The sequence below is a fragment of the Lissotriton helveticus genome, chromosome 2_1 (assembly GCF_964261635.1).
Source record: "Lissotriton helveticus chromosome 2_1, aLisHel1.1, whole genome shotgun sequence".
Taxonomy (NCBI): domain Eukaryota; kingdom Metazoa; phylum Chordata; class Amphibia; order Caudata; family Salamandridae; genus Lissotriton; species Lissotriton helveticus.
In genome coordinates this window covers 1,208,024,509-1,208,048,901 of record NC_136059.1, presented here as the reverse complement: position 1 = coordinate 1,208,048,901, position 24,393 = coordinate 1,208,024,509, and the positions used below count along the sequence as shown (strand labels likewise).

General features: G+C 42.2%; 1 protein-coding gene across 1 annotated transcript in view; it reads left to right on the top strand.

Annotated features, from left to right (window-relative positions):
• The window catches only part of MTTP (microsomal triglyceride transfer protein), a 324,058-nt gene that overhangs the window by 208,741 nt on the left and 90,924 nt on the right, over positions 1–24,393 (top strand). The window contains exons 8-11 of the mRNA XM_078676089.1: positions 390–547; positions 2,116–2,284; positions 8,835–8,942; positions 15,126–15,338. Coding sequence (XP_078532215.1) covers positions 390–547; positions 2,116–2,284; positions 8,835–8,942; positions 15,126–15,338 — 648 coding nt within the window. The remainder of the gene's footprint in view (positions 1–389; positions 548–2,115; positions 2,285–8,834; positions 8,943–15,125; positions 15,339–24,393) is intronic.

The window sequence follows — 24,393 nt, the reverse complement described above, 5'->3', positions numbered from 1 at the left end:
AACAGCAAGTATAAACCAGTTGTCAAGTATTAGGGTGAAATAATTAAGTAAACAGTAAACAAAACACAGTTGGGCTGTGCACACTGGATGAATAAAAGCACATCTTATGCTTCTGAGCAGTGGATAGGGAACCATCATTTGCTTTCATCCAATTCATGCAGAACATAGATCATTTTCTTCAAGCTAATATTATTAATGTTTCGTGGCCATGAATGCCAAAGGGGAAATACCCTTCAGAATTTGCTATGTCATTCACCATATAGCATAAACAGCTAGGGTAGATTTAGGAAATGTACTCTATTGTAATGCACATGAAAACTGTGACTAATGTTGCTTTCTAATCCTAAAAATGTAAGTTTTTAAGCATGGTTTGGTTTCACAATTTTCAGCTCTCTGACCATTGGAAGGAGATCAGAAAGAACTTTGAACCAGATAATCTTTCTAAGGCTGAAGCTGTGAGAGGATTTCTATCATTCATCGAAATCCTTAGAAGATCCAATAAACGAGAGATGCTCCAAATACTCAGGAGTGAAAGCACTGGTGTGCTGTGAGTTGAGCTATGTATACATTCCTATTTATGATATATTTTACTGAACATGTAAATGGAAGTGGCCGGTGTAAATTATACTGTAAATTTTCATTTTAATGAGTGAGCTTATGTAAAATAAAGTAAACGTAATCCATTATTGTTCCTTCCTTTAAATCTGTATACATTTTAAATAACAACAATTTGATAGTCTGTGATTTTAGAATTTTTTTTAAGACTAGAAGTATCACCCCTACTGAAGAAATGCTATACATGGAGCAGGGGAATATGCTTCCTGAAAGCACTGGCTGACAACATACCCGTTTTATGGCATACAGACAATAGTATGAAACCACTGGCCAATAGTCTCACCACTGGACTAACAAATATAAGTGGTTGTTTTGGTGCAATGCCAGGTTTTGATTTAAGAGTTATCTACTCAGTATTGTTTCTCAGTTGACCATTTCAACTTTGCTATCCTCAAATCTCATAGAACTATTGTTCAATATAAATCTGGCAAAACGATTTTTTTAAAAAAAAGAGCCCATGTCCAAAGGATAAGATACTATTTTTAAGTGAAAAAAACAGTTTTGAAAGATATTGGCGAGAGCATGATTTTATCCAGTAGACCAATTTCTTCTTTCCCTGACGCCACCAGAAGTGATACTCAAATTGAAAGTTTCCCTTTGCAAGTCGGAAACCACCTCATCATGGTTGTTGGTGTCTGATCAACTGTTTGCTAATGCAGTCACAAACCATTGATACATGTATTTGACACTTAAAGTTATGTGTTTGCAATTTACAATGGGTAGCAAAAACCTCTTTTGTGATTTGAAAATAATTTTCCAGCTTGCTAAGATGATTATTACATTGATGAGCGCGATTTTTCGGCTGAAAAACATGTGAATATGTGGATATCAATCAATCAGGATTTGTAGAGTGCTGCTGCATGACCCGTGCGGGTCTCGAGGTGCTGGGAGAACATGCTGCCTGTTTTCCTATTGGTTGAACATCCAGGTCTTGAGTTTCTTCCTGAAAGCTGAAATTCAGGGCTGGCAACCGCAAAATACTGTCTTACACCAATCCCTTGATGATGTGTACTCCGTTCAGTCCTCTATACTTAAGGGCTTCATTCCCCCTCAGCAGCAGGTTGATCCCACAGGACGCACCTCATTTACAACAGTACTCTTTTACATTATATAAACCTAGTAGTAAGAAAGATAAAGATTAATTCACAGTGATTGCACCCGACTTGACTTATTATCACATAACCTGCATAGAATAGATTATTTTTTAAGATGAATGTTTAACTACACTTTGAATAATTATTTTGTAGCAATTTATTTTAATTTATATTTTGGTTGCATTCTAGCACAGCAAAAGAAGGTTTCAAATAGCTTATAAATGGGAGGGGGAAACAACTAAATCATTCAGCTAACTTAAGTGGTATTGCATGAGGAAACTGGTGGGTCTATAGCTGTATGCAGAATTTCCTGATGTCAATCTACGAAGTCAATGAATTAGAAAAGTAGAGTCTTGAGATAATAGAAAGTTTCTGGAAATGAATACATCCCTTTCTCTTCAAACAGTCCTCAGCTGGTGGACGCAGTGACTTCTGCGCAGACCCCTGCCTCCCTGGAAGCCATTTTGGAATATTTAAACTTCAAAAATGCCAGTGGTTCCATGCTGCAGGAGAGATTCCTCTATGCCTGTGGCTTTGCTTCCCATCCCAATGAGATAATGCTGAGGGCTTTACTGGTAAGGACACACCACACTTACGCACACTAATATACCTTTTTCCAGTAAATGTATAGCTTTTGTTTGATTGTTTCAAATTACTGCATTGAGGGAAATTATTTTACATATGTATTTTGATGGGCGAATGAACAAAGGTCCTACTAATGTCCAGATGTGCTGATTTGTCATCTGTCTGTGATCAAATTGAATTTCAGTCAAACTAACTAGATTTATGGATGACAACAATAAAATGCCCAACACTATCAACCAGAAGGGCAAACCTATATTGAGGTTGCAAATTCTATGCTTTCCGAAATCAAGGGACCTGATTCACAAAGATAAACTTACACTGTTATGTAAGTGAACTTTTTTTTTTGGTATTCACAAACTACAGGTGGGAAACATCGGTTACATTGCGGTGTTCACACTGCAATACCTTTACAACGCGGGTATTATAACGCAAGTCATTATAATGACTTGCACTGGATGTAGCTCTAAGCTAAGGAATTGTATGATTTACTATTCCAACACCTTCCCTACTGTAACGTAGGCTGGAGTTGGAATAGTAAATCATACTATTCCTAAGTCCAGCACCCTCCAGCGCAAGTCGGTTTGGATCTTCTAAGGATTTGCTTTGTAATACCTGCGTTGTAAAGGCATGGTGGTGTGAACACCGGGATGTAACATCGTATATTCACTACAAGTTAATAGTAAGTTTACAACTGCGGCGATTCAACAGTTACATCATTAAACTTCACATGTAAAGAGATAGGCATGTCCAGTCTTTCTATGCGTGGTATTCTCCGCCTCTGCAGCTTAGTCTCTAGAGTCGTAAACTTACTATTAATTCGTAGTTTGTGAATACCCCCAAAAAAAAACGTAAACTAACACAAAATCTTCAGTTTACCTTTGTGAATCAGGCCCATAGGCTATGCGACAACAAAACAAAGTTTACTTTGAGAGACAGAAATGTCTTTTGACTCTCAAAGTACACTTTGTGGCCAAACCAAATTGCAATAGACTGTGTAATAGACTTCCCTCTCTCCTTTGCAAGTTGGTATGGAATGTATTAATGATCTGTGACTGCATTTGTAGTAAAAAACCATTGACCTGTTACCAACACCTGAAATTGAGTGAGCAAAACATTTGGAATGTGGAAGCTTTCCATGAGTGACTGACAGCGCCGTCTTTGCGAATAGTGCCTGTCGACTTTGGGAGATCTGAGAGCGGTACAGTGAAATGCTAGCTCCTACCCCTGCTGCCATTCAGTGAATGCCAACTTTTACTTTCTAAAACAACCTATTTCACTTTGAGGGTCAGTGGCTCATCTTAATGCCCCATTGAGCTCAAGGCAACCGATTAGTGTCCTTTTAAAGTATCCTCGTTTTTACACTTTGTTCTTAGCTATTTACGTGTATTTCTTATTGCCAATTTATTAATTTTAATCCTATGGTAAAGTGTTGCTTTTTTTAATAATTTTGCAATTGTAAGAGCTCTAATAAGTGCTGTCATTTCAAAAAACAACCCCTAGTCTTCCTGTAGATACCCCCATACCTAACAGTGTTAACACAAGTAGAGATTCAGGAGCTTCATATCGCTAGATCTTAAAATACAGGAAGGCCGGTAGCGGTGCAGTTTATTCTTTAGATAGTGAGGGGCATTGCTTATTATGGACTTGGGGCGATACAATAGATCTTAAACAAGATACGTTTTCGCACAGAAAGCCAGTGAAGATCTCTCAGAATGGGTGCCGAGGAAGAGTCTGGCCGGAAGTTACAAACCAGGCGGTCATACGTATTTTGCACCGCCTGGAGTTTAGACCAGGGGACAAGTCCTAAAAAATGAAGTGGGGGGACGCTGAAATCACTTCAGGAAGTGACGTCACGAAAGATGGCTTGCACCATCAGACTCTTTGCCTCCCCTCGCTCACCCCTTAGATGCGATTGCATCAGAGAAGCCAGCGCGTGAGCAGCGTTCTGAATGAGCACCGATCTCGCCCCAGAGAGGCCAAAGAGTGAATGTGTGGCTCCATTTGCTCCAGTAATCGAGCTCCTGGTAAAATAAGTGGGGGGACGCCGTCCACCCGCGTGGTACTCTGACTCGAGCCCTGGTTTAGACAGTAGAGTGTGATTAACTTACATAAACAGCATAATGCTGTAATCCAGGTGGCTTATAACAAAGGCCAGGACCAGTGTTTTTCTGGCAGAAGAAGGTAGCCAAGGGAAAACCTTCCTCAGAAGTCTCATCGTCGCAAAACAAGAGCCACAAGTTGCAACAGTGAGATTCCTCATGGAAAGTTCCTGGTCCAGTTTTACGCCCAGATTTGTTATGGAGTGACAAGGCATAAGAGCTTCCCCCAGGTCTGCAGGCCACCAGTCAGAAGTTCAGAGGAACTGAGCTTTTCAGAACAGTAAGATTTCAGTTACTTCACTGTTCAACTGGAGACAGTTGGTAGTCATCTAGCTGCCATTATGCCATATTGGTACCAGCCTTGGACAGCAGACTTGAGAAGGTGAAATTAGACTGGGAGTCGCTAGATGGAAACGTCCTAAATATAGCTTCAATCTTCTCCTCAAAGAAGTCTGCCAAAGAATCACATAGAAGTTGTCAGGTGGAGATATCCCCTGGGAGGCATGAGGGTTGGTAAACTTGTTGAGCACTTTATTTAGCTCTCTAGTAGAGTTACCCTCCTTCTCGATTCTGCTTGATATATACCTTCTCCTAGCCTTCCCGAGATGAGACTGGTATTGAGATAATGCATGTTTGCAAGCAGCCCTCTTAGCAGGGTATTTAATGTGGTACTAGGGTCTCTCCAGTGTTTTACACCCAGCTTTCTGAGTGGTCAGTTCCATAGAAAACCATGGGGCATGTGGCTTGGAGGAGGGATGCCTTGTTTGTTTAAGTGGAGCTAAATTATTGAAGCAGTAAGAGCGCTATGATAGCTAGAAAGCGCTTCATTAATGTCTAAATTGAGGATCACATCTCTCGGGCTGAATGCCACGTGAAAGTAATTGACACAAATTTTGCACTCCCTACTGAGAACCCTATTTACTTTATGTTGTATACTGTTGCCTTCTGGTCCATGAGATCAGGGATACCAAGGGCAGTGCCAGGGTTAGTAAAGGCCAAGCCAGCAGTAGTCACCTACACTAATTGACATTGACATTCAATGACTAAATGTGTGACACTTAGAGTGACACTTTCTCACAAGCAAAATCAAGCAATAAAGATGAGGGAAATATGCATATCAGAAATTACACCTATTTGAGCAGTGAGAAACTCTAAGAAGATCTTAAAACTGCTACAAAGCAACAGAAAGGGAAGGGCCCTTGTAACCTGATGTAACTGTAACACAAATGTGTAATCATGATATTAAATATTAAACAAGTCTTTCAGAGGCAGTATTTATTACATTTCTGTGTACATATGCAGACACACGCCCAGCTAAATACAAAATATGTTACTTACTGGATGCAACAGACTGTCACTTGCATTACAAAATAAACAATATACTATTAAAGTCCATATGTACATAATGTCTAGACTGAGAACAACACTCCACTTGGAGTGCCGCCCAACCCACCGCAGCTCTGGCAAGCAACCTGCCTGAGGCGAGTGAGTCCGAGGTTCACAGGCTGGCAGTAATAAATATTCCTTTTTAAGACTTTACCTAGCTTCAAATAATTCAAATCAATATTCACAATCGTAATCAGTGACGATATAACAAACTCCCAGAGCTGTGTGAGCTTAGCGCAGCCCACAGCCCGACGCCCTTCCGCAGCAGCGACCATCCCACAGCCAGTTGTGGCTGGCATGACTCGCGGGTGGGGGGCGTTGGGTTGCGTGGGGAGGGGGGTAAATTAATACAAAATTTTAAAAATTAAAACTTGCCTTCACCTCCGGTCCTGTCTTGTGTCTCCTCTCTCTGCTCACAGGAAGCAGAGGCAGGCATCCTCGCTCTTCTCCTCTAAGCCAATCACAATGCTGCAATGGCAGCATTGTGATTGGCTGGGATGCCGACCGCACAGGCGTCTATGGGGATGCCGTTTTCTCCATTCACGATACAGAAAAGGGGGTGGTGATGAACAGAGTGTCTGAATTAAGCAGACCACTCTTACCCAGTCCAAAGATCAGGGCTTGATCCATCACCGTTATTTATCTCACTGCCCCATCCCAGCTCAGAACCTGGCTATATGCAAATTAGTCTGTCCCTGGCCCAGTGCATCATGGGAACAGGGCAGACCAAACTACCAAGCCAATTCTTCACCAGAAAGGAGACAAGCTACCGGGGACCGGTTTCTGGCATTTCAGCCTCTTCGGCCCGGCTTGCTTGAATCCTGATGGAGCAGTGAGAAAGGGACTCATGTCTGAGTATACCCTGCCACACCTATAGTGGCCAAAAACGATACAGAAAAGGGGGTGGTGATGAACAGAGTGTCTGAATTAAGCAGACCACTCTTACCCAGTCCAAAGATCAGGGCTTGATCCATCACCGTTATTTATCTCACTGCCCCATCCCAGCTCAGAACCTGGCTATATGCAAATTAGTCTGTCCCTGGCCCAGTGCATCATGGGAACAGGGCAGACCAAACTACCAAGCCAATTCTTCACCAGAAAGGAGACAAGCTACCGGGGACCGGTTTCTGGCATTTCAGCCTCTTCGGCCCGGCTTGCTTGAATCCTGATGGAGCAGTGAGAAAGGGACTCATGTCTGAGTATACCCTGCCACACCTATAGTGGCCAAAAACGATACAGAAAAGGGGGTGGTGATGAACAGAGTGTCTGAATTAAGCAGACCACTCTTACCCAGTCCAAAGATCAGGGCTTGATCCATCACCGTTATTTATCTCACTGCCCCATCCCAGCTCAGAACCTGGCTATATGCAAATTAGTCTGTCCCTGGCCCAGTGCATCATGGGAACAGGGCAGACCAAACTACCAAGCCAATTCTTCACCAGAAAGGAGACAAGCTACCGGGGACCGGTTTCTGGCATTTCAGCCTCTTCGGCCCGGCTTGCTTGAATCCTGATGGAGCAGTGAGAAAGGGACTCATGTCTGAGTATACCCTGCCACACCTATAGTGGCCAAAAACGATACAGAAAAGGGGGTGGTGATGAACAGAGTGTCTGAATTAAGCAGACCACTCTTACCCAGTCCAAAGATCAGGGCTTGATCCATCACCGTTATTTATCTCACTGCCCCATCCCAGCTCAGAACCTGGCTATATGCAAATTAGTCTGTCCCTGGCCCAGTGCATCATGGGAACAGGGCAGACCAAACTACCAAGCCAATTCTTCACCAGAAAGGAGACAAGCATGCAGCCTACATGGAGAAAACAGGAGAGTGTGCATGACTGGTTTGGTCGGCCCTGGGGCTGACCAGTCAGCGCCCACAACATTAGGCTAGTCACTCCTCCCCGAACCACCCGCCCCCAACCAAACACTACTTCTGCTTTCTTGCAGTGCGAGAAAGCAGTGGGGTGACGCTCCCCCACCCACATGAAGGAGCTGCCCCTGCAAGCAGTGCAGCCAGCTCAGTCAGGCAGCTGAGGTGAGCACTGTAAGTACAGAAATATTAGAAGAGCTTTAACTTGGTTGCAGGCTCAGAATCATAATGATGCACTGAGTGACTAAATTAAATCTAGGTTATTTAGGAGTTGATACCTGTGACACTGTGACATAGCGAGCGCTATGGTCTAGGCCAGCCGCGACGTCTCCCTGCCACGGTCCTAACTCGTGTGGCATTCATGAGGCTCAGCTGCAGCTGGCATCACCAATCACTCCACAGGCAGCCATGTTATGGGTCATCCAGACTCTCTGGCCCAGCATTAACATCTCTGGGTGAACCATATATATTACTGGTGGGCTGCAGCGCACAACACTACGAGCACTGCAGCAGCGGGCTGCGACTGCCAAACTGAACATAACTGCCACCCGCTTGTGCCACAGGGGGCCGCCTGTAAAGTGTCCCCTCCTGTCTCAGCTGCACAGCCTTTGGTGCAAATCATTGCAGTCACTCTGATGTAACATCACATGAGTCAAAATGCCATGTGAGAAGGTATCCAGAGTGACTAGCGCAGCTGAGACAGCCCCAAGCGACAAGGTGTGTGGACCACGTGCTGCCAGCTTTGCTCAGTCAGTGCCAATCATTATAGCAGCGCTTTGCATTTCAGTGCATTGATGTGGACCACCACACTGAAATGCATTAGTCTAACCCCTGATGTTTGGTACTTGGCAGGGCTGCATTGATATATTTTATACAGAATAATTCAGCTCCATACACGTGCCACTCCTCTTCCTCCGGAGTCATCTTCATCAGCAGCTCCCTACTGTCCATTGCTTCACTCTGCCTGTACCCTTCATCCATTCCCTCTTTTGTTTTTAGCCAGAATTTTTCCATTCCATTGATCTTCTTAATTAGGAAGTAAAGATTAATTCCACATGTTTGGTGAGTGCCAGAAATGTGTACTCTACCCATTTACAAAAGCCATGGATGTGTTTTGGTGTTCTAAATTTGTGACATATATTTAAATATATGCATAACAAAATATTTTCGATTTTAAATACAACAGGACACATACAAAGGGACCATTGCAAACGATGAGATCAGAGACACCATTGTGATCATTTTGGGGGCCCTCATCAGGAAGCTGTGTTTGAGTGGAGGCTGCAAACTTCAGGTAAATTGATCCACTGTCATTTCTTTGATGTTCTACTTACCCATCTACTTACCCATTCCATAACATGTAGCATATAACATATGTAGTGGTCATAACAGGAAAAATAATGTTAATGCATATGTAATAGTTCATAGAAATGTAAAAATGTTCCAGACCTTGGCCAAACTATATTAGAACTAGAGTATTTCACTCTAAAAAATCAGATAGCAGATAAGAGACATAGGGGCCCATTAGTCCGCCCACCATCCCGTCGTGTAAATGGACTGCCCGCCATAAGGGCGGGGGTCCCGTGGGTGCTATTAGGATGCGCCCGCCACAGTGGCGGGCGCATCCTGCATTCCTAACATTGTGGCGGGCGGTGCACTCAGCACTGCCCGCCACAATGTTAGGGAGGAATGTTGTGCACTTCCATGCACAACATGGCAGGCACCGCACGGTGCCTGCCATGTTGTGCATGGAACTGCTGGGGGGTACCATAGGTACCCCCCATGTGCACCCCCCATCCCCCTGGAGTCCCTGGGTGCCCGCAACGGGCCCCCCTAGCAGACTCTGCATGCCTTTCGGAAAGCATTCCTCAAAGCACATTGTAATATGGCTAGCGGTGTCAAACAGACACCACCAGCATATTGCAGCCTTTTCCGCCCGGTCGCAAGTCGACCGGGGCGGAAATGCAGCGGACGGTCTTTCCATCCGAGGCGGACCCCCCAGCCATAATAATATGGCGGGGGGTCTTTCCTACAGGGATGCCTGGGGCAATCTGCCCGCCATCCTAATGGGCCCCATACTATTTACCTTGCGAGGTTTGGCCAAAATGCAAGTAGGCTTAAAGTCTTGATATGATGTTATGTTTAACGAGATGCTGTTTAGTGGCATTAATTGCAATCTATGTGATGTTGCTTTCTTATTTATGAATGTGAACTCCTCATCCTTTAAATTCCATTTTTCATTCTAACCAGCAGCTTGTTTCTTATGCAGTGCAAAATCCATGGGTAGCCAACCAATGCATAAATAAGGGTTTTTCATAGTACTAAACCTTAATGTGGAGTGTTGTGTATTCATGCATGTGTAACCGTACTAATGAGAGACCCCACTGAACATTCTGCTTGTCCTGCTTGCATACCCAACCTCATGCCCCAACTTTGTACTCTTCCACACTAATCAACCTTTGTAGAGCACTCTTTATACATGTTTGGAGTATATAAATGCCTATAGATGCATACATACAGTAATTGTGGCACCAATGGGATATTTACAGAATTTTATAATAGACACGATCATAGTGTTCTTCTCAGCCATGTGACCAGTGATCACTAACCGTTCAGACTTTCGATGGAGTAGCCAGAGGACTCGAGAGCAATGATACCTTGACACCTTATTTAATTTGAACATATATTGAATAAAACTGCATTGTTTTATACTACCAACATATAAGGGTCTTTCCCATTTTGAGGCTACTTTAAAGGCGGAGAGTCTTGTGTGCGTCCTACCTCAGTTCTGCAATGGTGGACAAGACTGTTGTAACTGAGGTAAAGTTGGTGTATTCTAATCTTCTGGCTTGCCCTGTGTTTTCCCCAGTGGACGTAACAATCTGTGATTCCACTTAAGGAGCTCCATGTTTCAAGATGACTTTTAACTGCAGAACCCATGCTTAACTTGTTATAGAGTGCACCCAAAGTGTAATTCCCTCACCATTGAGGGTGGCTATTTCTTCCTCATACCAGCCTATGGCTTGACTGATAGTCGATGGCAAGCCAATTCTAGTCAAATGGGTACAGGCCTTTTTACCCCTAACCCTGGAGGAGAGAGGACCTACTAGTCTGTTAACAGAACATCTGTGCACTTCCTCGTAACTGTGGTTCCTATGCTACACCCATGTTTCACATGTGTGGGTTGTGTTTTCAGAAACCTAAGTGCAGAGTCAACTGTGTTCAGGTAGGTCACACCAGGGGCCTACAAAAAAATTATGGTTTCTTCTTCAGATTGTCTTGCTGTGTGGACCTTTCCACCTGGATATACTTGCTTCCTTGGCCCTTGGCATAAACCCCACGGGTACCTGGTGAGCAGGGTGAGTCCACATTGCCTCCCTGCAGTGTCTGACTACCACAGTACCTGAGCTCCACAGTTCCTTTGTTGTGCTTTATTTTGTCTAGCAACCCTGAAGACCTTTCCTGATCCATCGCTTGGATGGAATGCATAAACCAAGCGCCAAGATGCTCCTTCCGGAGCGATAGACGCGCTTTACAAAAACTAATAAATATCAAATACCATTGACCAGCAAGAAAAAGCTACCCAACTGCCACTGCAAAAACCAGAAAGATGCACTCTCTCCTCATTTGTAGATTGTTTCAAAAATATTCTGGAACTGTTCCAGGATTATAACTGTTGGAACGTGCAGTTGGACACTTCCCTAAACCCCTCTTGTCAATCCTTACTGCTCAATCTTACCAATGCAGTAGGTGCATACATTCATGCTAGTGACCCCTGCCAACTGAAAATCTTGACATTGACTGGTCATTTCTAAGATATGAGCTAATATAGTTTGGAAACTTAGGAGATAGTCCCATTCAGGGAATAGCATTCAGCACCTTCATCCCCTGTTCTAACTTGGTGTCCCCCTCTGAACTGTAGCCCACCTGGATTATGACTTCCCGACATCCGGAAGCCCTTTTTACTGAACATGGAGACACTATTAGAACATTTCTGGATTTGGTTGTATACATTTTAGAGAATAGGGTAGATTTTTCGGGTTTTCAATCTTTTCTTGGGAAACCCACAAGCTCAGTGCCACTGAGCTGTCTGACTGCAACTGAAGCCGCCACACATCTACAGAAGGCAGACTTTTTATATCAAACATGAGAAACTGAATTCTATTGTCCTTCATCTCTGCTACATTCATTAACCTGGGAACTCACAATTGTTACCAGAGACATATAAACCCTTCACCAAATACTCAGATTGGCCCACGATTCTCCATTCACTGCTCTTGGACAGTCAAGGTTTCTAAGGGCGTTACATGGTTATCCATTTCAAGCACTGTACCACACAAGCCTCTTGGACATCAGTGTCAAATAACATTACCAACTAATGTTACTGGCCAGTAACGGCTAACAGCTTTAGACCCAGAGTAAAGGCCTCTTACTGAACGATAACTAATTCTGTTTCACAAATGTCAACTTTCAAAGTGGAAAACATTATATGGCAAATTTTTCAAAGTTTTGCATGACCCATGCACCATGCAAGGTAGCGCAAGGGTGACATACAACTTGGATAAGATTTATCAAGCCACCCAAGGCTACCTTGTGTGGCTCTTTGGGGGTTGGTAAATCTGAAGTAATGAAAGACAGCACAAGTCATTGCCTTCCAGTACTCTGCCCCAGGGAGGAGTTCCTTGAGTGGAGCGTGGATATGTCACAGAAAGCCCATTTATTGATATGTTCTTGTGGGAAGGCACTGGAATGCATGTGAGCTTTAAGAGATGGACATCAGTGTCACCCAGTGTCTGTGCTCAGCCTAGTATCAGTGAAGAAAAAAGAGTTTGTTGCCCTGGGATCAGTGTTTGCCAAGGGGTTTTTAGCTATAATGTTGACGTTTCTAAATACCTCTGAGCTGGTTGACCGCATCAAGCATTTACAGAAATTGGCACCTATTCACAAAGGCATTTGTGACTCCGTAAACTAGTACTAAGGGAGTACTATTTCACATACTCATCAATACATTTGTAAACTTACACTGTAGTCAATGTCTGAGGGACATTTCTAAACATTATGGAAAAATCTGCCATAACCCGAACTGAACATTATGGGATGCCTTTTTTGGGCTCAGACTAGCCATCTGATTTGACGACTTCATGGCCATCTGTGTGATGCCTCTCATGAGTATGCAGAGATGAAATGTTTTTAGTTTCCTATTTGGTATAGTTGCGCCACGAGTCATCTACAAATTTTGTCAACCAATGAAAGTATATTACAGTTTCCACTTGTTTATTAACAAGCTCAGAAAAAATAAATCACTTTTGACAGTGCTTAATTTGTAAAGAAATAAGTGCCAGGCTCTCGTCAGGAGGCCACTGAAAGCTTACACCACACATTGCCTATGCCATGCTGCCACTGATAGTAATAACACAACTACTAACCATCACACTGCCACAGTGTTATAATTCAGACTCTTCCAGGTCCCCTAAGCTATAAGAATGGCTTTTGCAGCAGGTAAAAGTAATTTTAAAGTATATTGAATTAATAATTAACTGCTGTTGTGGTCATCTCTAAATTAACCAGACAGCGCCACCTTGTGGAAGACTGTAACCAGCACCCGAGCCGACAATTTAGTGCTGGTGCTCAGCACCGGAAATCACTGGCTCAAATTAAGCACTGACTTTTGCACAGTTACGAGGGCGTTGGGCCTATCACCTAAATGTTTTCCAGAACATGTGCCTTTAAACATTAGAGAGAACCGCAGTCCTCCTCTCACCTTGTTACATTTAAATACAAGAAAAAAGCAGATTTAAGCAAAATATTAGCATATGGTCTCAATTAGGCCTGATTTGGGTAGCGCCTCAGCCTCTGCTTCCACTGTAAGGTGGGTTTCCTATTTTTTGTGGTAAACACAATAAGAAAACGGGAATAAAATGCTTTGTTGTAAATGTTGCTAGCGTTTATAGTTACTGTTAGTAAGGAATGCGTTTTACATAACTGGTTTTGCTCAATCCCACAATAAAATGAACTCACCCCAATGTGTTTCAATAAATGGAACGAACATTAAGAACAATATAAACAAACTTAATTAATAATAATTAACATTGCTTAAGAGCGTAATACAATGAATGCTAAAATAAGATAAATAATATTGAATAACATAAGAAAACATTAACATTAAAAGCATTAACATAATGTTATCAACATAGTATGTTCCTCTGCAGGGAGGCGCAGACAAAACAAAGGCAGCATTGTAGTCAACTTAAAAATGTAAGGCCCTATTGGCAAAGATAAAAGAGGCTGTAAACATAACTTTACGACTAATTTACATTTTTTACGCCTGCCAAGAACCCACAATAGGATTTCGGGCAAGCATAAATCCATTAACTGCTGTTTATTTCTCCACCACCAGTGCAGAGAAAGCAGCGGTAGTTAATCCGATTCAAGGGGCGGGAAGCAAGCGTTCCAAAGCGTGGTTTGCTTTGGAAAGTTGGGATGCCCACAAACATGTTCGTTTGTGGCCATTCCCAAACTCTGATCCAACCCATGTTCACACTGGAAATGGTTGGAGATTTTCATATCTTTCCGCAAGGAAAGATTATCTGATCACCAACATACAATCTCAAGGTCGGGAAAGGGCTTTTTCAACAGTGAAAGAAGTGTTCACTATAGAGAAAAAACTGCATTTATTCAGGTGGCTCCTATTGCATCTGTGTGGAGTTCTCTGCTATGGAGAACTCCATTCAGGACAAATAGAGGGGCTTATTTATGAGCCCTTGCGTCTATTTTTGTGACGCACCAGTGGTGTAAAAAATGTGCTATGTTGCATCATATGTACAAAGTGACGCATCTAGGGAGATGCGTCACTTTGTAAACCCCTGCGCCACATTATACCTGCGCCAAGTATAATGTATGCAAGCGGTCATTTCGATGCAAGAAAGCATCGTAGTAGTGACACAGTGAAATGAAATTTCACAGCGCCACTTCTAGGACTCAAATACGTCAATATCTGAAGCAGGAACATTTAACATGGGACTTGCCCATGTGTAATGACCCATTGCTGGAGATGCGTCACTTTGGTGACACACTCCAGCAATGCGCCATTTTTGTGCCTACAAATTCGTCAGAAATACTGACGTATCTGTAACTCCTTGCGACATGATGCGTAATACTGTAAATATAACGCACCATTGGTGTCGCAAGGAGGGCACAATGAAAAGTGCCGCATCGCTGTTTCCTCACAGCGATGCGTCACTTTTCATAAATGAGGACCAGGATCTTTTGTGAAAAGTCACATGTAATACACCTGGAAACCTGTGCTACGTATACTTGTGGAAATGGTTGTGAATTACCCCAAAAACTTAAAACTGTGATCAGGCAGCGATCGAAATCTCTGCACATACTTTTACGTTTTTTTGTTGTGAATTATTTAGTTCAACCATAGAACTCAAAGTTTAACCATTGTGTTAATAATGGGCGTTTTGTCTTTCAGGCTGTTCAGGAGGCTAGGACTTTAATCCTTGAGGGCTTGGAAAAACCAGGGAACAGTACTGATGTGAAAGTCTATCTCTTGGCCCTGAAAAATGCACGTCTACCTGAAGGAGTGCCCCTGCTGTTAAAATATGCAGAGTCTGGAGAGGGCCCTATCAGCAGCACCGCCATCAATGCTCTCCAAAAATATGACATCGCTTTTATCACAGATGAGGTAAAGACACTACAAAGTAAACCTTTCAGTCTGACAAACATTAAAATACAGAGAATGTCTACAAATGAAAAATAATTTCTCCTCAGTTCACAAATCATTTTACACTTCTAAGGTCTAAGTCATGGCGGTACCTTCTCTGAAGGCACAGAGATCTTCACCAGGCAGGTGTATATCTCTAAATATGGCAGATGGTAATCCACCAGGTTGATAGAGGTGGGGACAGCGGGTCTCCACCATAACTGTCAATAACCCAGTAAGGCTTCAAAACTTGATGAAAGGCCAGGAGGTGAGACCAAGTGAACATTTACTGGAAGAGTATTACACAAATGTGGAGTAGCTGAATGAATTTCCTGTTTGTAGACAGACTGCGGGCCAAATTTAGAGTTTGGTGGACACGATACTCTGTCAAACTGTCAGATAACCCCTCTGCTGTATTACAAGTGCCATAGGCTATAAGGCACTTTAAATCTGTCATTCAGAATATCTGCCACGATTGTGATGGAGTATCCCATCCACCAAACTCTAAATAAAGACATACGGGTACAAATAGGGTCAACCTCTACTGAATGAGGATTATGGTAAATTACAAAAAATCGTATCTTAATTGGAAAACACAGCGGAACAGCACCCTGGAATCAACAATACACAGCAAACCAGTACAGATTCAGGAAACGATGATGCACTGAAATACTGAGTTAGTTCAAGAAACAATGATATACTGCTAAACAGTGCATCTTCAGGAAAAAAGAAAACATTGCAAAGTAGTGTTAGTAGAAAAAAAAGGACACACCATTAAACAGTGTTAGTTCAGGAACAAAGGAATTGCTATTGCACCAGAATCAGGAATCTCTTGAAACACTTGTTCATACACATAAGAACACTGCATTAATGACCACTAATAGACAGCAGCAAATTGAAGCTTCAAATGAGGTCACTACAAATTACATGTCCAAGGTGTAATTAGACTATCAGCTATCAACTACAAGAGGACTGACTCCTCTATCTTTCCTTGGATGCAAGATGGACACAAAGCATTGAGCAGGGGATTCTAGGCTCATTCACCCTTTGGTTGGAAAAGGATACTCACAGTCATAAAACTGGAAAGGATCTGCAATGCAACTCAAGTGCAGGACATTTTACACGAAAGAGGAAATCAGTTTCAGGATATGCCATTAAGTCACGGCTTCTAGGAATGGTAGCCTTTTGAAAAAAAGCTATCTTGGTTGTCACAAAGCCTGACATGGATCATAAGAAAAGTATGGCTTTGAAAATCCCAGAGGCTTAAGTGAGTACAGAGATGTAGTCCAAGATTAGGGAGCTTATTTCAGCATCGGAAAGTCCCACATGTATGGCCCCTAGTAACGGGCTCGAGACAGCAGGGAGTGGATCATTACATTTTAGAAGCTTAGTATCTATGGCAGGAATTTTTAGAGAGATTAACTCAGATTGACTACTCGCAAATCTTCCTAGACCGTGGTGCATGGACCACATTTCAATGCGCTCTGTAACCAGATGCTCCTACGCTTCAGCCAGGGACAGAATCATCAGGAGTGACACACAGCAGCTGGTGGTCTGGCTGTCCTGGCGCAACTCTTAATTTAAGTCCTGACATCCACCAAACTCAACTTGCCAAATAGCCTAAACAACCATGCATGCACAGCTTCTAGCAGGCTATGACAGTTGCCTTCTAAATTGTCCATCCATTTGAATATTTTTATTCGGCATATTTAACCATAAGCAATTGCACTGTACAAACACTTAAAACATTATTTATCCCAAAGGTTTTATCATAAAACAGTATACTACACAATAAAGGCTTACTAAAATCCATACTAATATTATAAAGAGAGAGCCCAAACCTTTGAGGCGGGTAATCTCAGTAACCACAGCACCAATCACAACACCCAATACAGCGTTGGAAAGGGAAGTTGCAGCAGAAGGACATAGGCTATGCAGACGCCACCATATACATTTAAAAGGTAAAAGAACAGTGCCAGCAAAGTAGTCCCTTGTGAGCGTGTCTGCTTTGTGCTGTGGGCGTGTGCTGGGGACGTGACAAATGCTGGGGGCGTGTGGTACGTTTTGCCCTTCTTGCCATGTCTCATATCGTGTGCTGTGGGCGTGTGCTGGGGGCGTGGGCGTGTGCGGGGTGCGGCATTACGAAAACGTGTGGTACGTTCCGCCCTTCATGCCATGTCTCATATCGTGTGCTGGGGGCGTGGGCGTGTGTGGGCGCGGCATTACGAAAAAAAGCGCAAGCGTACATTCCAGCTCCGGGTGTGCTTGCCCCGCGCTCCCAGTGCCATGCACCTGCTTTACTGTATGTAGATCAGGCATGGCGCTATTCCCAAGTGCTGGAAGGAGCGCAAACAGGGGCCATTCTGCAGGAAATCTAATCTCGCCTTATCCTCGAGTGACGCCTGAAGCGCACACTGGAGATTTACTACTTCTGTTGCGCACAGGCCTCGCGCGACGCACATCCGTAAACAAGGCCCGCCTGCTCGGAAATAGCAAGAAAGGGCCTATCCCTCCCCCGGTAAGTACCTTGCTGGCACGGCAGGCCACATCTCCAGCAACATACTCATATTGTTTCACCACCCATTTGAAAAATGCACAGGCCTCTCTCATTGATGGCCATCACCGAGATACACTTTTAGACACACCTCCCGCCAGAAGATCTATGGAGGGCGCTCACATATTAGGATTTAGGCTTTAGGCATTTGTTATGGTCATTTTTATTGGGCAATATTTTGTGTTCTGGGGGCGTGGCCAATGGGCGCGACAATCGGCCGGCAGCAATTCATACCCGGACAACGTCGGGATGGGCTGCTAGTATATCATAAAAAGGCTCACATATGAGGGCTCTTAGTTCATCACCAAGGCAGAAAGGACTTGCTTATACATTAGCTATACATTTGTACAAAAACTTGCGCAGTCCCCAGATCATGGGTAAGATTGAATTTTCACCAAATGATCTTATCAACCTATGCTGTTTCATTCATTGACTCCTGTATAGCAATTAAAAATCTTCCTATCGCACATGCCACATTTAAAAATCTCATGCTTGGTCTCTACTAAAACTTTTATAAACAATAAACATAGGTTTTACATTTTTTACCGTTCTTCTAAAAAGCACAAACAATCCATCAAAATATGTACACTACTGCATTTTACTTGTAGGCCACAAGAACACAGGCCTTGGTCGTTCGACATAAGTGATTTTATCTTCCCATTAATGCTACTTGGTTCAGGCCGACTCTAAATTTCAATAATGCATTTCTGAGCTTTGGGTTAGCCATAGCTTGAATATAGGGTAAGATATCGTCGTTGACCCATCCATTTATCAAAAACCGGGCTGAAGATTTGCTCTTCAAGTAGCATAAGTCTTCTTCTCATGCCTTCGTGTTAACATTGGCCCGTAACTCCCGCTTAGGGATCTGCTGCATTGATTTTCAATGGTCTTGCTCTAGAGTAAGTTTAACACATTACTTATCTAGTTTATTCCTTGCTTGGACCGCCCAAGTGAGATCGCTGGTCTCTATTTCTTTCTTACAAAGATATGCTATTTTGGGTGGTGGGCTTCTCCATTCAATCTTTTCCAGAAATTAAATGGTGCTTGCATTCCCCAATAGTTCCAGGCTGTGAGGTGACATTCTACTCGCACAGCCTGTAACATAGTTGAAGATGGGAGGGCGAGAAGCTGCTTCACACATTTTCCCTCCTCTTGGTTCCAATCTGATTTACCCCATGAATAAAACCTGGACACCATATAAAAATTGTGATTGGACCGATGCAGTAAAAGCTGAGAGTATTGGTCGCAGCGATGGACGTCCACACTTCTGTTTAAATTGTTTAAGGCCCCAGACTGTGGTAAGGGACCTCACTTTTAAGGTCTGTATGTGGTCTTTCCAATTTAATCTACTATCAAACCACATGCCAAAATATTTATATTTATCTACTATTCCAATTCTGACATCCCCAAGTCTCCAGTAGAAGGACCTTTTTCTTTTTCCAAATACCATTATTTTGGTCTTTTCTAGATTAACCGTGAGGCTTTTCTTATTGCATTATTCTCAAAAGGTATCCAGTTTATTTTGTAAACCTAACTCTGTCATGTCTGCTATCACTAAATCATCTGCGTATAGCAGACATGAAATATGAGTTCCCCCCATCTTAGGGCTTAAACCTCCTGCTTTACTCAATGTAGTTGGTAGGTCGGATAAAAACAGAGAAAATAACAAAGGGGCTAAAACACAGCCCTGCATCAGGCCGTTCATTATCTGAATCTTCTTAGATAATGTCCCAAGATCATCCAGGATTACTCTAGCCCAATTCTTAGAGTGCATATCCTGGATTAATGAAAGAACTGCTTAGTTGATTCTGAGCTTTACCAACATACTCCACAATATATTGTGAATTAGCAAGTCAAATGCGGCTCCGAAATCAACAAAACAGCAAAACAAGCTACCACGCACTTCTATTGCCTTTTTTGCCAATGCCCATAAACTAAGGCAGTGATCATCGGTCGAGTGCTCTTCTTTAAACCCCCCTTGTTCTATGGGTATCAGGTCATGCTGTTCTGCCCAGGCTTTCACTACCCCTAGTAATATTTTTGAGAAGACCTTCTCCCCCTTATCCAGTAAGCTTATGAGGCGATAGTTCTGGGGCAACATAGCATCATCCTTTTTATAGATTGGTCTCATAATTGCTCCCTTCTAACTTTCTGGGCAAGACCCCTCCGCAAGAATTTGTTGGAAGGTTGTGTTTAAGAAGCTGGTCCACCAATCTATATTATTTTTCAAAGTAATAGCAGGGAGATTGCCTGGTCCTGGAGCTTTAGTTAGCTTTAAAGATTGAAGGTTTTTTTATATTTTGAAAGGAAAAGTGCTGATTTAATTGTTCTAGCTGTTCAGGCTTTACTTTCAGGGTATTCTGTAAATCTTTACCCCTATATAGGTTGCTCAGATGAGTAACCGAAACATCTTCACCCATCAAGCATCGCATTTCCCCTTGTACCTTGCCCTCTTTTAACAAATGCCAGACAGACCTTATATTGTTTGTGTTTCTCACTTCTAACATTGTTTGCCAATTTCTGGATTTATATTCTAGTTTCCTTTCTCTCATTTTATTTTTATATTCCAATTTTGCCACTCGAAGGCTCTCCATTGTCTCCTTATCTAGTTTTTTCTTTAACTGTCTTTCCCATTTCCGTACCGTAAGTTTCAAATTTCTGCACTCGTTATTAAACCAGTTCTTTAAGCTTCCGTTGTTGTTATTGGTGGGCCCTTTTTTAACTTTTTTTTTAGGCAACTTACCACCTGCTCGATAGTACGCTTGTAACATGTTAGGATTTTTCCTTTTTGTGGTACGTTACAAACAGCAGTATAATCAATGAACAAATTATTAACCAATTGCAGGCTATCCTCTGTTATACGGGTGGTTATGCGTCTAGGGTATTCAATCTGCAAGGGGATCACTCTTTCTCTTTTTGGTTCCTGGTCCATCTTAATTAACAATGCTAAGGGCCAATGGTCACTACCCTCACTCTGCAATACCTCAAATTGTTCCACATTATTTAAAGTGCCATGCATCAAAGAAAGCGTAATCAAATGGGCAGTTCTGAATCCCTGAACAGAAAGTCTTCTTTGCCGGGCAATCCAAAGTCGTCCGTCCATTGGAACAGAATAGTCCTATTGATCCAAGGAACTGTACCAAATATTTATCTCGTACAGCATTACCTACGTCACCAAAGTTAGCATGAGGAATATGTGAGGTAGCTAAAATTTCCTTAAACAATTTATTACTAAGGGATGGTTCTAATTTATGGTTAAAATCTCCTAAAATCATTATCAAATATGCTGCTTTCGTCATACATATAGATTCCAAATCTTTCTCTAGCGTGCACAATTGAACTTCATAATCTGTTATTATTCCTGGTTGAATATATACATTTATCACAATAATGTGTCTTTTTATCCCGGTCCGACTATAGAGTTCTACCTGGCATGCCAGTAACCATCTACAATTCACATTTAGCTTAATTATTTTGTTAGCTTTTTTTACTGATACCAGAGTAATTAAGCCTGCCGAGGGTCGGCCCAAGTTCATTAGTACTGCCTCCTTGTTTACCTTCTAAATTGTGCTTTGATAAAACCATCGGCCTTCAGTAGCTAATTTTTTTTACAGCCAAGAATAGCCATTCTTCCATTACTTGTATTTCCAGTTTTGCTAGAAACTTTGTTTTTTCCAGAGACTTTTGACCAATTGAAGACTATCACAGAGGGAACAGCTTTGTGCCTCTAGACTGTATAAAGTGTACCCTGTAGGTGAGTGATAAGCACTCCCCTTAGGGTACAAATAGCACCTCTTTTAAGACAGATCTGAATGCAATTGTTGACATTTGCTTCATGAAACAATTCCTGGTTCCCACTTGTTTAGCCTGATTGGTATGAGATGTAAAATCTTCACTACAGTTGCTATACAGTTGCAGCACTCCCAGATCAAGATCAAATATTTCTCAGGATCAGATAATCCCGTTTTTGCACCAGGTATTTAAGAACACCACCACTAACTTCTCTATACTCAGCTAGATGATTCTCCTAAAATGTATTCAATGACATTTTCTTAGTTGGCACTTGTAATCAGGCTAGACATCTCACATAGGAATACGTTTGGGAGACATGACGATTTGTATGTGGGACACTGCTTATTTTGCCTTCCATTTCCCAGTTGACACAGGGCCTATGCATGTAGCTATGGTTTCAATTGAACCTTTCTTTTACATACTGCCGGGGGGATAATAAATATGTGCCCCTTACTGTTGTGGGTTCAGAAAAGCAGTTTGGTTGTCATATTGCTGTCCCCTTTTCACAAGGAGCTATATAAAATAGTTGTTACATGTGTATCAGGTTGTCTTCTACTGATGTCCCCCTCAACTTCCATTTTGTGTGTGTAGGTCCATTGATTCCAAGAACACCGGTCTGTGGGAAAGCACCTTTAAGTACTTTTATTCTGTTTTTTTTTTATAAACACATTGTTTTGTTTTATTAGCAGAACAAGAAGTCACATCAGCAGCCCTCTTTTTTCTGTGTCTTTTGTGAGGACTCACAAAACATGTTTTACGGATGATTCCATTTACCTTCTACTTATGACACTTAGCCGCTGTAGGCATTCCATTCCCTTTTCAGACACAGAGCTCTTGTAACATCTGATGTAGACTGCAGATCTTCTTAACATATTTGGAGTTTCAATAATAATAATAATAATAATGATCTTTATTGTTTAGTTAGTTAAAACCATAACAATTTAAGACGATGATAATTGCAAAAAGAAAAAAAACAAGTGTTGTAAAAGGAAAAAAGAAGAGCGAGAAGAAAAAAAATGAAAAAAAGGAAAGAGCGTTAAAAAGGAATTAAACATACAGTCTCTTTGTCTCTTCGTAGTATTTCAGAAAGTCAATGTTTAAAAGAAGGTCCATGCTTGCTGGAAGACCATAATACCATAAATAGCAAATCTTGTTAAATACCATAACAAATGTATTCAGTCTGCCGTTCAGTGGAGCATCTGAAGGATTCAGACACGCCATTATAGCAGCTCTACAGGATCTAATACCTCTGTCGTTGAAGCTTGGTTTTAGGATCCTTGCTCGTTCTTTGTGCAGATTCTTGCATATGCAAATTATATGGATAAAGTCTTCTTTGTGAAAATTGCACAGCCGAAATGATTTTATACCTGTATGCACCCAGGCAGGCTGGTCCGCCAGAGACGGTAGTGACCCAAAGCGAAGAACCAGGAGTTGCTTTTTTACAGTGATAGAAAATGTTTCGCTCAGGTATGCTGCTGGAGCGAGTAACTTATAGTTATTTAACACCATCCAGGCATGCGACCGAGATCTAAAAGTATTTTTGTCCATAGTTAACAAATGGATTTTTAAAACTTTGTTTATAACTTGCTTAAAAGACTGGTACGGTAGATTTTTGTCCCATAGGTCCATTGTACCTGTGCTTGAAAGAGATTTGTACAGGTATTGACTGAACACAGAGGTTTTATCCTCGTTTAATTCTGACCAAAGTGTTTCATTGATTTCTGATGCAGCTTTGTTTTGCTTCAGGTGATACCAGGTTTTCAATGTTGTATACATTCTGCCAATTTCTTCGTTTACTAGGCCGAATTCCAAGCGCACCTGTGCAGGGGAGGTGGATCTTTGAATCTGGAATACTTTTTTGTAGATGGAAACTATTAATTTATTTAATACCTCTCCATCTCCGCCATGGAAGGCTGCACTTGCATAAGATAAGGCCGGCAGAATCTTTGCCTTCATTACGGCTAGTAGAGGTTTAAATGAAGGACCTTTTAGATTTTTAGCCAGCAAGCTAAAGGCAAATGTGAGTGCGTTAGCTCTCTGAGACATGTACTGCTTTTGCTCCTTGAGGTCTTTTGAGTTGTCGATGTAAAGAGCTAGGTACTTGTATTTGTTTACCTCCTCAAGTTGGTTACCGTTAAGCTAAATTGTCTGTTTGCTTTTCTGTTTGCTACCAATCACCATTGTTTTTGTCTTAGAAATGTTTATTTCAAGGTTGTTTAGTTCAATATAGGATGACATTTCGTTAAAGCTTCTTTGAAGGCCGATCTTGGTTTGGCTCATCAGTACCTCGTTGTCCACATAGGCGAGGTGGGAAAGCCTCATTTTGCCAAGTTTCGGAGGATGAGAGTTGATACAATTCAGTCTTGGAGAAAGGTCAGATAAAAACAAGTTAAAAAGGTGGGGGGCCAAGACGCACCCTTGTTTGAGGCCTCTAGTGGTTGTAAGTTTCCTTGATAGCCTGAACCCATCACCTATCTTAATCCTTAGCCAGGTGTTTGAATAAAATAGCAGTATGCCTTTTAATAGCTTCTCAGGGATATCCGATGCGCACAGCTTTTTCCACAACAGGTGGCGGTCGACACTGTCAAATGCTGCTTTTAGGTCTATAAAGCAGAGGTAAAGATGTAGTTTCCTCTGCTTATACTTATTTACCATTATGGATAGACCTAGATTGTTCGTCGTCGTCCCTAG